This window comes from Cucurbita pepo, chromosome 13 (genome assembly GCF_057944985.1).
Source record: "Cucurbita pepo subsp. pepo isolate OVF chromosome 13, ASM5794498v1, whole genome shotgun sequence".
Classification (NCBI taxonomy): domain Eukaryota; kingdom Viridiplantae; phylum Streptophyta; class Magnoliopsida; order Cucurbitales; family Cucurbitaceae; genus Cucurbita; species Cucurbita pepo.
The window spans coordinates 13,011,745-13,025,048 of NC_141810.1; the positions used below are offsets into that span (position 1 = coordinate 13,011,745).

At 37.4% G+C, this 13,304-nt stretch overlaps 2 protein-coding genes and 1 non-coding gene across 3 annotated transcripts; 2 read left to right on the plus strand and 1 right to left on the minus strand.

Annotated features, from left to right (window-relative positions):
* Positions 1–3,301: 3,301 nt before the first annotated feature.
* Positions 3,302–8,472, plus strand: LOC111808888 (filament-like plant protein). The gene is made up of 5 exons (XM_023695119.2): positions 3,302–3,668; positions 4,120–4,277; positions 5,217–5,436; positions 5,527–6,986; positions 7,900–8,472. The coding sequence occupies exons 2-5, from the start codon at positions 4,164–4,166 to the stop codon at positions 8,278–8,280; spliced, it is 2,175 nt and encodes a 724-aa protein (XP_023550887.1). The 5' UTR covers positions 3,302–3,668; positions 4,120–4,163; the 3' UTR covers positions 8,281–8,472.
* A 470-nt stretch (positions 8,473–8,942) lies between these two features.
* TRNAQ-UUG (transfer RNA glutamine (anticodon UUG)) lies at positions 8,943–9,014 on the plus strand. The gene has a single exon. It is a non-coding gene; the product is annotated as a tRNA-Gln (tRNA).
* A 782-nt stretch (positions 9,015–9,796) lies between these two features.
* Positions 9,797–13,293, minus strand: LOC111808889 (TRAM, LAG1 and CLN8 (TLC) lipid-sensing domain containing protein). The gene is made up of 3 exons (XM_023695121.2): positions 12,978–13,293; positions 11,523–11,800; positions 9,797–10,269 (listed from the first exon to the last, which is right to left on the minus strand). Exons 1-3 carry the CDS (start codon positions 13,225–13,227, stop codon positions 9,955–9,957), a joined length of 843 nt encoding a protein of 280 aa, XP_023550889.1. The 5' UTR covers positions 13,228–13,293; the 3' UTR covers positions 9,797–9,954.
* Positions 13,294–13,304: the final 11 nt, after the last annotated feature.

Below are 13,304 nucleotides of genomic sequence, written 5' to 3' on the forward strand. Positions count from 1 at the left end.
TCTAAGAACGTCGCGTTATTTGCTTCTAGTTTCTAAGAACGTCGCGTTATTTGCTTCTAGTTTCTAAGAACGTCGCGTTATTTGCTTCTAGTTTCTAAGAACGTCGCGTTATTTGCTTCTAGTTTCTAAGAACGTCGCGTTATTTGCTTCTAGTTTCTAAGAACGTCGCGTTATTTGCTTCTAGTTTCTAAGAATGGTGATTGAAATACTCTAACTTCAATGCCGTAATAATTTTTATAAACCTTTCTTAGTTATCTTATTTTTAATGTAGTTTCAATTCATCTATGTACGACCCCGTTAGTTAATTGTTGTACTTGATTCATGCTTCCTGTAAAATTAATTTTTGTTAAATTAACTCCCCCAATTTTATAAAATGGATAAAAAAAAATGTTTTTAACCTGATTTAACTTAACCTATTCACGGTTGTTCTTCGTAGTCATTGAATCTTTATGTATTTTTTTTTAAATATATTTGAAAATACAAAGTTTGAGGATTGAAATTAAATAATTTTAAAAAGTTTCAAATTTTGATGATAGGGTGAAAAAGAACTTTTTATATAGTCTATTCATTTGAATTTCATCTTTGTGTGGACGTTTCTAGAAGATCCTAAACACGCAGATTCCGGAGATTCGTATAAAGGAATTATACCGAAAGGAGCGGCTCAGCGTGTGCTCTTTGGTTAGTGAAGCTGACAGGGATTGGGCCTGGGCCATGGTCAGGCCCAGGGCTTAGTCCATATATTTAATGGCCCTTTCGGAGCACGAAAGCCCAACAAAGCAGCACTCAATTCATTCTTGTCCTCGAATTTACAGGAGGCCGTATTTTTCAAACTTTATTTATATCTAATTAGTCGCTTTTTAAAATATCTAATATATCATTAAATTTTAAAAATTGTTCAAATTTGTGCTTAATAAATTTTTTATATCCACGTCAGATTTTATTTTTCATGACTTAACTTAAAAATATAGAAATATTAAAAGAAATCCTTTGTCCATATTTTCCATCTTTCATCCACGTCAGCTCCTGCTTGCTTTTCTGTTAAGCGCTCAACGGTCGTTCCCGTCACTTTCCTTTTATTTATTTATTTTTTAATTTAATATTTAGTGATAAATATGATTAAATAATTGACAATGCGAGCTTAGTGACATTAATATATCCCTTTAAAAGATTGTATCCCCTAATTATGCAATTAATTCAATGAATCGGCTAAAGTTTTGATACTTCAGAATTTGTCTTCATTTCATTTTATTGACTGCAATTTTTTTTAGCCAATTATAATACAATTCTAATTTCAAAAGTAATTCACTCATTACATTATATATATATATATATATATATTTATATATTTATATATTGTTTTAAAAATTAAAATAATGCAATTATGATCTACATTAGGCGAGGGTGAGAAAGAGCACGCGGGATTAAAATTAATTATTAAAATCTTAATTTTATAAAAAGTAAAATAATATTGATGACAAATAAGTAATAATAGCCAATTATTTATGCTATACTGTAACTTCAATGCAGCAATAAATTTCAATTTCGCTCTAAAAAAGAAACAAAAAAATATGAGTTTCTGTTTTTTTTTTTTTTTTTTTCTTTCTAAAATTTAAAATCAATTATTAAAGTTTTTTTTAGAATGTGAATTGGATTAAGCCGTCTAATCAATTGGCGTCGTTGATTTGGAAGGTTGACTCAACGGACGATACTGCATGATCCTCCAGCCCGTTCTTCAATAATGATTATTACATGTTTTCTATTTTTTAATTAGTAAAATTTTCATAAAATATGACTTGGAAAATATTCTTAAAACTACTTTTAATAATATTATTAAAAAAATAATTTCATCCATAATATAATGCTTCTACCTCGAGTACACACGATGAAGCCGTAAACAGTAGACAACAAAAGGAATCAATGATTCTTATTGCACTGAGTTGAAGTTAACAACGTTACGTTTATACACTGGAGATTGGTAAGAATGGGAAGACAGTGCCTCACAACCCAAGTGGGTCTACTAGCAAAGCAACTGGTACTTAATCGAGCGTGGGAGCAATTTGGTTTTGTGCAATGTCATTGCAATAGGACGAGACTGTTATCGGGTTCCAAATCTGTGTATTCCTAACAAAAAAACAATTAAAATAAATCAAATTTAATACCCAAATTGTGATGTCCCACATTGGTTGGGAGGAGAATAAACCACCCTTAGTGTGTAAACATTTTTCTAGTAGACTCGTTTTAAAGCCTTGGGGAAACCCAAGAGGGAAAGCCCAAATAGGACAATATTTGCTAGCAGTGGATCTAGGTTATCAGATGATGTGCCAGGACGCTGGGCCCCAAATAAGGGTGGATTGTGATGTCTCACATTGGTTGGGGAGGAGAGGTGGATTTGGGTTACCAGACGATGTGCCAGTAACGACGTTGACCTCAAAGGAGGGTGGATTGTGATGTCTCACATTGGTTGGGGAGGAGAGGTGGATTTGGGTTACCAGACGATGTGCCAGTAACGACGTTGACCTCAAAGGAGGGTGGATTGTGATGTCTCACATTGGTTGGGGAGGAGAGGTGGATTTGGGTTACCAGACGATGTGCCAGTAACGACGTTGACCTCAAAGGAGGGTGGATTGTGATGTCTCACATTGGTTGGGGAGGAGAACAAACCACAATTTATAAGGATGTGGAAACCTTCCCCTAGTAGATGTTTTAAAGCCTCGAGGGGAAGTCCGAAAAGCCCAATGAGGACAATATGTGAACAAACCATCATTTACAAGGACGTGGAAACTTAAAGTCTGGAGGGGACTAATGTAAACAAACCATCATTTATAAGGATGTGGAAATCTTCCCCTAACAGATGTTTTAAAACGTAAAGTCTGGAGGGGACTAATGTGAACAAACGTTTCATTTATAATGATGTGGAAAACTTCCCCTAACAGATGTTTTAAAGCCTCGAGGGGATCAATGTGAACAAACCACCATTTATAAGGATGTGGAAACTTTCCTTTAACAGATGTTTTAAAGTCTTGAGGGAAGTCCAAAAAGCACAACAAAGACAATATCTGCTACCAGTGTCAGCCGTTACACAAATACTGGATTTAATAGCCGCTACTAATATGTTTAGATTTCATGAACAGTAAAAAAAAATGCCAGAAATCCAGATTCTCAGTCAAGGGCGGGAATTCCGGCAGCGATATTTCAAAATATATAAACCAAAAAAAAAGAAAAAAAAAAAAACAAATTTGTATTTTTTTGTTGGTTACAAAAAAAGAAAAAACAAAGCAGGTGAGTACTGAATTTCGTTCTTTTGAGGCCCCATTCTTGAATTTCACACTTCCAATATGCCCCAATCACATGCTCTCTTTCTCTCTCACTCCATCCCTTGCCTTTCTTTTTCTTCAATATTTTGGAAGCTACCATTGTGAACAGAAATCTGAAGAACTAATTAAAATTAAACAACAAATGGTATTGGAACCCTTTATTCTCTGGCGTTCGCCGCTAATTTTTCTGCATATTTCCAGACATTCTACAGATTCTTGCAGCGATAGCTGTTCGTTTGCTTTCTTCCACTATTCTTAAACCCGAACGCCTCCTCCCAGGGATTCCGTTCTTATTGTTCTTCAGTTTAGGCTCCTGTTCGAGCTCTCGATTTTGTACATTTTTTCTGGTTTAAGGTAAATTTTCCATCTAGGTCTTCTTCATTTTGATGATTTTCTATTCATTTCTTGTACGAACTCTACTGAAACCTTTGATTCCTCAGACAAGAGGGGGAATCTTCTGTAGACTTGTTGATGGATCGCTTTTATTTCGAATGTTTGAAGGATTTTGCGTATCGTTTTCATTTTATCTGTTCTTCTCTGATGGCTTCTTCTTTTTCTAATCCATTGATGGCTTCCGAAGCTTTCACCTAATGTACTTGAGAATTGATGGGGTTTTTGCTTAGCTGAAACCCTTTTCTGTGATTTACTAGTTGTTGAGTGGGGTGATCTTAGGGTGGATTTGAAGCAAAGTTGAAAGAATGGATTGAAATTCCCGTATTAGCACAGGCAATTACAGTCTCTTTAGGCAAATTTTGAAGCTGGATTCGTAATGGATTTCTAAAGAACTGTGTATGTATGTCTGTAGATGGCGCTTTGACCAGTGGACTGATTTGGAAGTAAGGCGTTAGGATGGATAGAAGAAAATGGCCATGGAAGAAGAAGTCGTCATCTGATAAAAGTCCTGGACAAACCGAAAGTTCTGGATCAATGTCGACGTATTCCGAGAGGTTTTCCGACGAGCAGGTACGCAAATGAATCCTTAAAACATCTCCATTGTGGTGGCTGTTACATACACCCGAAAGGCGAAAACTAGTTGATAGTATCCAAATTTATGTCTGTTTTCAGGGATTTGCAAGAAACATTATGGTATTGTGTTTTGCTTGATTTGATTAACATCTTCTGTAAATTATATTGGAGAGATTCATCTTTTTGATGAAGCAAGATCTCCCAGGTGATTGTATGATTTGATCTCTTGGGGATGAAAAGAAAGGTGAAATAGTTTTGTTTCTTCCTCGTGAGGTGAAAAGGGTATGTAAGAACTTTTACAGGAGTGGAAACAAAAGCAGAATCAGAATGTTTGTTTGTTCTTAGCAACCCAAGTCCACCTCTATTAGATATTGTTCGCTTTGACCCGCTATGTATCGCCGTCAACCTCACGGTTTTAAAACTCATCTACTAGGGAGAGGTTTCCACACCATTATAAAGAATGTTTCGTTCTCCTCTCCAACCGATGTGGGAACTCACAATCCACCCCTTTGGGGGCCATATGTTCTCACTGTCACACCGTTGGGTGTCTGTCTCTAATACTATTTGTATCAGCCCAAGCCCTTGTGAGATCCCACATCGGTTCGAGAGAGGAACAAAACATTCTTTATAAAGGTGTGGAAACCTCTCCCTAACAGACGCGCTTTAAAACCGTGAAGCTGACGGCGATACGTAATGGGCCAAAGCAAACAATATCTACTAGCGGTGGGCTTGGGCTGTTACAGATGGAGGTGCTTGTAGAAGACAAAAGAAATCTTCAAGTTCTTAACTTGTAGGCAGAGCGTTTTCCTTGACAACCTAAGAGACAACTTCATTAGTTGGATTATCCTTATAGATTAGTTGTCATGAAGAATTGATTGTCTCTGTGGTATGCATTTGGAGAATTGGCTTGACTCACCCATCATTATTGATAAACAGGAGGCAGCCAAGTTGTCGCCTAATCACGAGATTCAGTCACCAGAAGTAACGTCAAAAGCAGTATGTGATGAAGACATTGATGATGATTCACCAAAACAAGAAGAGATCAATGATAGTGTAAAGGGTCTATCTGATAGGTTATCAGCTGCTCTTTTAAATGTGAAGGCCAAAGAGGATTTGGTCAACCAGCATGCCAAAGTTGCTGAAGAAGCTATCGCAGGTATAATTGGACACTTCAAATTTGTTCATGTTTTACATCCTTAGACATGAATGAACTAAATGAATTCTGCTTATTCTAATGTGAATTTAGGATGGGAAAATGCCGAAAATGAAGTTGGACTACTAAAACAGCAGCTTGGGACTACAGTTCAGCAAAAGTCTGCATTGGAGGACCGAGTGAGCCACCTTGATGGGGCCCTCAAAGAATGTGTTAGGCAGCTTAGGCTGGCAAGGGAGGAGCAGGAGCAGAAGATTCGCGACACGGTGGAAGAAAAAACCCGAGATTGGGAGTCCATCAAGGTGAACCTTGAGAGGCAGCTCCTCGAGCTCGAGTGCAAAGCGGATGAGGCTAAATGTGAATCTCCTCAAAATGATCCTAGCCTTGGCAAGATGCTCGAGTCATTGAAAAGGGAGAATGCAGCCCTCAGGTATGAGCTTCATGCTCAATATAGGGAGTTAGAAACCAGGACTATTGAGAGGGATTTGAGTACACAAACAGCTGAAACAGCCAGTAAGCAACATCTTGAGAGCATAAAGAAAATGACGAAGCTTGAGGCCGAGTGTCGCCGGTTAAAAGTAATGTCATACAAACCATCATTGGTTTATGATCACAAATCCATAGCTGCTTCGACGACTATTTCTATCGAGTCACTTACCGACACTCAATCGGATAACGGAGAGCAGCTTAATGGCGTGGATATGGATATAAGAAGAACCGAACGAAACAAATGTGTAGCTAGTTGCTCAGACTCATGGTCATCAAACTTACTTGTTAGCAGTAATCTTCCTTCTTCTCTTGAACTTGATCTCATGGATGATTTTCTTGAGATGGAAAGGCTTGCATCATTACCCGAAACTTCTATAAGAGAGAGTCATCAAGAACCCGAAGCTTCTGCTCGTCCTACTGCTGAAGAAAATGCCATAAGAACCGAGCTCGAGACGTTGCAGCATGAGAGATCTGTAATGGAAGAGAAGCTGGTTGAGATGGAAGAAGCAAAGATTGAATTGGAAGCGAAGCTGAAACAGATAGAAATGGAGAAGGATGAAATGGAAGAGAGGCTAGAGATGATGGAAACGGAGAGAGCTGAAGTCGATGAAATGGTAGCGATGATGGAGAGCGAGATATCCGAATCGGGGCGAAAGTTAGCGACGATGGAAGCAGAGAAAGCTGAAATGAGAGAGAAATTAATGAAGTTGGAGGCAGAGAAAGATGAACTGAGGAGTGCTCTTTCTCAGAGTCAGAACTCTGTTGACATTTCACAATTTCAATTCAAGGAAACTGAAATGAAACTGGAGAAGTTGCAGAATGAGCTAACCTTTGCAAATGAATCAAAGTTAAGAATTGAGTCTCAACTTATCAGCATGGAAGCTGAATCTCTGACCATGAATGCAAAGGTTGGTATGTTGGAATCTGATATTCAAAATGAGAGGGCTTTTGCATTGGCATTGACAGTCAAGTGTCAGGGACTAGAAGAAGAGCTTTCAAGATTGAAACATGATGAACAACTATCACAAACTGAAATCTCCAAACATGAGTTGAAGATAAAGCAGGTAAAAATTTGTAGTCAGCATTTTTCATGTTTAGTCCTAATAGTCCAAGCCCACCACTAGTAGATATTGTCCTCTTTGGGCTTTCGCTCAAGGTTTTTAAGACGCGTCTGCTAGGGAGAGATTTTCACACCCTTATAAACAATGCTTTGTTCCCCTCTCCAACCGATGTGGGATCTCACAATCGACCCCCTTTGAGGCTTAGTGTCTTTGTTGGCACATCGCCTGATGTCCACTCTCTTTCGGGGCTCAGCATTCTCGCTGGTACACTGTTCGGTGTCCACCCATTGCTAGCAATATCAAATAGGTCCCTTGTAACGGTCCAAACTCACTGCTAGCAAATATTGTCCTATTTGGGCTTTCCCTTTTGAGTTTTCCGTCTGTTAGGGTGAGGGGAACGAAACATTCTTTACAAAGGTGTGGACACCTCTCCCTAACAGACGCGTGTTTAGGGAGAGGTGTCCACACTCTTGTAAAGAATGTTTCGTTCCCCTCTCCAACCGATGTGAGATGTCACAATCCACCCCCTTCGAGGCCCAGCGTCCTCACTAGCACACGTTCCTCTCTCCAATCGATGTGAGACCCTCCACTCCATATCGGTTGGAGAGGAGAACAAAGGATTGGAGGGTCCCACATTGATTGGAGAGGGGAACGAGTGCCAATGAGGACGCTGGGCTCCGAAAGGAGGTAGACTATGAGATCCCTCATCGGTTGGAGAGGGGAATGAAGCATTCTTTATAAGAGTGTGGAAACCTCTCCCTAGCAGACGCGTTTTAAAAACCTCGAGGGAAAGTCTATAAAGGAAAGCCCAAAGAAGACGATATCTGCTAGTGGTGAGCTTGAGCCGTTACATCGATGCATGTATTTGAAATGCGGGGAAGTTGAATGAATACTCATAGTGGGGTAACATTTGCAGGAGGATCTAGCTGTAGCTGCAGGGAAACTTGCAGAGTGTCAAAAGACAATTGCTTCTCTTGGGAATCAGCTTAAATCTCTAGCATCCCTCGAAGATTTTCTGATCGATACGACGCAACTACCGGAGTTCACAGATGGCGAGGAGCATTGCAAGCATTCGAACGGGACACTTTCACCCAGAAGAGATTCAGACTATACTAAAGGAGTTGATGACAGTTCTGAACCATCATTGAATAAGAACGAAAACGACTCGCCCCCATTTTCATCTTCTTCAACTTCATCGTCGGTAATTGTAAGTCGTATCGTCAATTCTGAGAAAAACCGAAACGGTTTTGCTAAGTTTTTCTCTCGAACCAAGGGCGGGATAAAACTAGAAATTTAGTCAGGAATGCATATGGTTGGTGTCTAAAGATGATGGATTTGCTGATTAAATGCTGTTTAATCACATATGAATGTTTTCAATCTTCATATGGATAGACGTGTGTAGATTTGTAAGCAGCTACAAAATGGCCAGAGTAATTTTGTTTTCCCTCTGGCCTGATTATTATTATTATTATTATTATTATTATTATTATTATTATTATTATTATTATTATTATTATTATTTTCCTTCCTAGGAAGTGTTTTGCCATTGTTTTTTAGACCATATGTGAAGTAGACCTGTAACCAAATGTTGTCTGCACCAATATTTAGGCTCATCCCATGCCACCAATTAGGTAAGAAACAAAGTAATCGAGATTTGAAAAATATTTTTACCATCAAAATTGAAAAAAACATTTAAATTTTTTTATATCCACGGGCAATTTGTTTGTTATTGGTTTCAAAAGGAGATGTTAACAAATGATTTAAATTGATTTACTCGTAAAAATTTAAAAGAATCGTCTTATAAGGATAATTTTTTTTTTTTTTTTTTAAAAGAATCACGTCTTTGGTATATATTTTGAGTTATATTACATTTTAGGTTGTGAATTTTTCATAATAAAGAAACAGATATTAATATATATTTTAAATATCATCAATTAAATCCCCAAATTTTCGACAAAGGGTTCTATGGTGTAGTGGTTAGCACTCTGGACTTTGAATCCAGCGACCTGGGTTCGACTCCCGGTAGGACCTTTTTCTTTTCCTCTTTTTTCTTAAATCAAATTAATAACATTTAAATTAAATTTAAGTGGTTTTTTCATCTCATTTATATTTTATTTATTATTTACATAATAATATTTGATAAAATAATAATTTTATTTAGGCAGGTTTTTAGTTGGTTTTAAGAAATCCAAGTAAAAATAATTAAAATTAATTAAAATTAATTAATTATGAAAGTTTAGCATTTAATTCTGTTTAGACTTAGAGTTTAAATGTTCTATGGGTGGTTTAACTTATTGAATTGTATTGAATTTAGGAATTAAATTTCATTGGGAAGTTGCATTCTTGCAACCAATGCCAACTTTTCTATCTTTAAGTTACAATAATTAGATTTCCATTAATTTTCTGACTCCTAAACTTATCACATTAGATTTGTTTATCTAAAAGTATATTTTTAAATTATCATTAAGAGTAGGGAATATTAAATAGATATTAATTATGGCACGGTAATAAAACTTGGTAGAAAAAAAAAATTTACTTCAAATTTATCAAGGGCTTTTTATTAAGAAATTTTAATTTTTATCAAATTCAACCTTAAATTTTACTAAATATTACAATATTTAATTCAACATTAAAGTTATTTTTCCCTTTGACTAACAACAAATAAAAGAAAATTTGAATTTTGATTTAAGATTGATTATAATTTTTAATTTTATACATTAATCGAGCTTAATTGTGCAAGCAAGTTTGACTTTAGTCAACCAATTTTCTGGAATAATTTATTTATTTTTTTTTTTTTGTAAAAATATTAAAAATCAATAATAATAGTACTAAATTTCTTTAACTAAATATTAAAGTAATTTTACACAAATTTGTATTCAGTGTTACATAAATTTCTCCTGAATCGTCTTCTGTTCAGCATTTTCTTACAATATAATACAAAGAACAAATACAATTTCCACCATGTTGGCCTTCATTCATTATGAAGATGATCATTTTTCTGATAATTACTCTCTTTCTTTACAGCGTTGAAGAGATCAATGCCAAGAAAAACATTCAGCAGGTTCATGGCAGCCATCCCAAACAGTGCGAGCGGCAGCTCTACGCCTTTATCAAACTTGGAAGCATCCATGATGAGCTTGGCAGTAATGAGAATGTGAGGTACAAACCTTGCGAAAATGAACGTTAGCCAGTTCAGAGTCCATTCGACTTTCACGATAAAGCTCTCGGCGTCACGAACACCAGCCATCCGTCGCAATCGCCTTACGTGGAGGAAGATAGAATGCAGCTGAAACATCACAATGATTCTTGTTTCATGAAAACTTGATTTGATTCTAAGAATAGATATGATTGGCTTCTAGAGTCCTTCCAAACGTGCAAAGAAACTACAAGCTCGCTCTCTTGCAGTTGCTAACTAAGATGGGCTTCTAGAGTCCTTCCAAACGTGCAAAGAAACTACAAGCTCGCTCTCTTGCAGTTGCTAACTAAGATGACTGTTTTTTACCCCAAAGAAGGCATGCTCTTTGATTTGAGCATTACATATGGGTGTATGTATGTGCATCTCCATATCAATAAATTAATAAAGAAAATTAGTGAGAGATGGTGTGTAGAGTGACCTTAGCAGAGAAGTTGTGTAACACCCCAAGGTTTTAAAACGTGTCTGCTTGGGAGAGGTTTCCACACCCTTATAAAGAATGTTTCGTTCCTCTCTCCAACCGATGTGGGATCTCACAATCCACCCCCCTTCGGTGCCCAACGTCCTCTCTGGCATTCGTTCCCCTCTCCAATCAATGTGGGACCCCTAATCAACCCCCTTTAGGTGCCCAACGTCTTCGCTGGCACACCGCCTAGTGTCCTCCCCCCTTCAGGTTTCAGCCTCCTTGCTGACACACTACTCGATGTCTGACTCTGATACCATTTGTAATAGCCCAAGCCCGCCGCTAGCAGATATTGTCCTCTTTGGGCTTTCCCTTCCAAGCTTCCCCGTTTTAAAACACATATGCTAGGGAAAGGTTTCCACACTCTTATAAAAAATATTTCGTCCTCCTCTCCAACCGATGTGAAATCTCACAAATTGTGTAGAAATAGATTCAAAATCGAAGATATATACAAAGAGAGACTAGTCATGGGAAGTCTACACATGGAGAGAGCTAGTAAGAGAATGGTTAACTAAGACAGAGTGTAAAGTGATAGAAAACGTGAAAACGTGAATGGAAAGAGAAGTTAGTGGGAGAAAGTGATATAAAAAGAAGTCAGAAAAAGAAAGTAGGTGCCACAAGAGAATGAGGACGGTTCAAGCCAACAACACTGGATAAAGTATCTATCTATTCCGTTTCTTTGAAAAACGACTTAAATCCGATAAGCTTGCAAAATACTTGGAATTCATGTTTGTGTCTATGTCAAAGTGATTAAACCCTTCATCGTTGTGATCCATATCAATGAAGGTAACGGAGATGCAAAGACTCAGAAAGAACCACAAACAAAAAGAAAGAAAGCAGCATATTCATAAGGCACATCTTGCAAGAAGAAACTAATGCATACCTCGCAAATGAGAGTGAGAATGAGATAATTGATGGTGACATTCCTATACAAAGCAAGTGTAAAGCAAATGAGGAGAACCAGATGATGAACCAAGATGGCAGGGATCCAGCCACTGTATAATCGGTATTGCAGCATATCCCACTGATCATATGCAAAATAACCACATGAGAAGCACAAAGCTGCATAAGCCCACGGCCATGTTCCTCCAAACAACTGTGAATGCTCAAACATCCCGTCCGAACCATGACTCAGCCACCGATTCACCAAAACAAACAACACTGCAATTAAATAAAGATGACTTAACTAGATGGCTCAAAGAATAGGATTAACTATTGAAATTCAGAAAATAAAAGCCCTTTGGGTTGGAATAAAGTGGCAACCAAGGCCAACCTAGCAGCCTTTCCCCTAGCAATTAAATAGTTAGTTTACCTTTAGGCTTTGAACCTCATTTCCTCAACCTTCAACAATACAAAGAAGTTGCTAATGAAACCAAGAGAGAATCTCTCTAATCATTCATGAGTTTTTAGACATTTTCTTGGTTGACAAACAACCTTTAATCACATAATAGTCTGGGTTAGAACTGTTTTATGTAGTGTAGCAAGATGACAATGACCTGTTTGATTTAAACGAGTATTGAGGTTAGAGATCTTCATTATGATTAACAGGTCCTATGGATGGCCCTCTAGACTAATCTGTATCTAAATTTAAAATTTATTTTGTTTAGTTTTTGTCGATTGAATTAATTTTAACTGAATTCGTGTGAGGAAGACAACTTAGTGCACTTTTGTCATGTTCAAAATCACTCCAAATCAAGCATTTAATCATTCAAAATCAATTTAATGTTTGATTTACACTTCCAATCACCATTTTCATATCATTTGAATTGATTTTAAGTTATTTCGGATTGATTTTGGATAATAACAAAAGGTAATATGAACTATTTCTAAATCTCATTTAAAATTCAAGAACTTAAGCTTAAAAATTGGGGTTTAGTGTTATAATTTGACCAAAGTAATGCTACAGGAGTAAAGAACAAACTCTAAATATTCTTGGTACTGGAAAAGGACTCCAAAAAATTCATTTGCGCTTGGTTCATTGTCTCAAACAACTCACTGTAGCACACGCACTGAACCACATCCCGGTTTCCAGAAACAACAGCACACTTGCAAACTCACAAGCACCATTAATAACTAATAATTCACACAATTTACGACACAAAACTTGCAATAACGAAACACGATCAACTCTCAGTCTATCTTATAATGAAAACAAAGTTTATTATTCCATTGCTAAACCTTCAAGCAAGCCAAAGAAGTATCCACCAAACAAAGAATCAAACAGTAAATAAGGAAGGCAATCATGTATGACGAAAAACAACAACTGAAGGCATGATTTCACTCACAGAGAAGTAGGAGGGAAAACAAGCAACAAAGGGTAAAAGAGTAGGCACAGAACCTGAAGCAGAAGTGATAATAGAGTGAAGGAGAGAGACGGCGGTGTTGACTACGAGAGGTTCCTTAGAAATAAGAAATCGAATGGCCGAATTGGCGGATTGGTAGAACAGGGCTCCGAATACGAGGTAGAGCAGCTCGAAGCGCCTGTCGAACAGAATTTCGAACCAAAGAGAGACTGTCCAAAGCACTAATGTCGCGGAGAAGAAGCTTCCTGCCCTGCTCTTCTCCTTCAACATCGTCCTCCCCGCCATTAATTCGCTATGGAGCTCAATCGCCTGTTCTGTATCTTCTGGTGAAAACGAGAATTGACATAAACAGGAAGACCGGG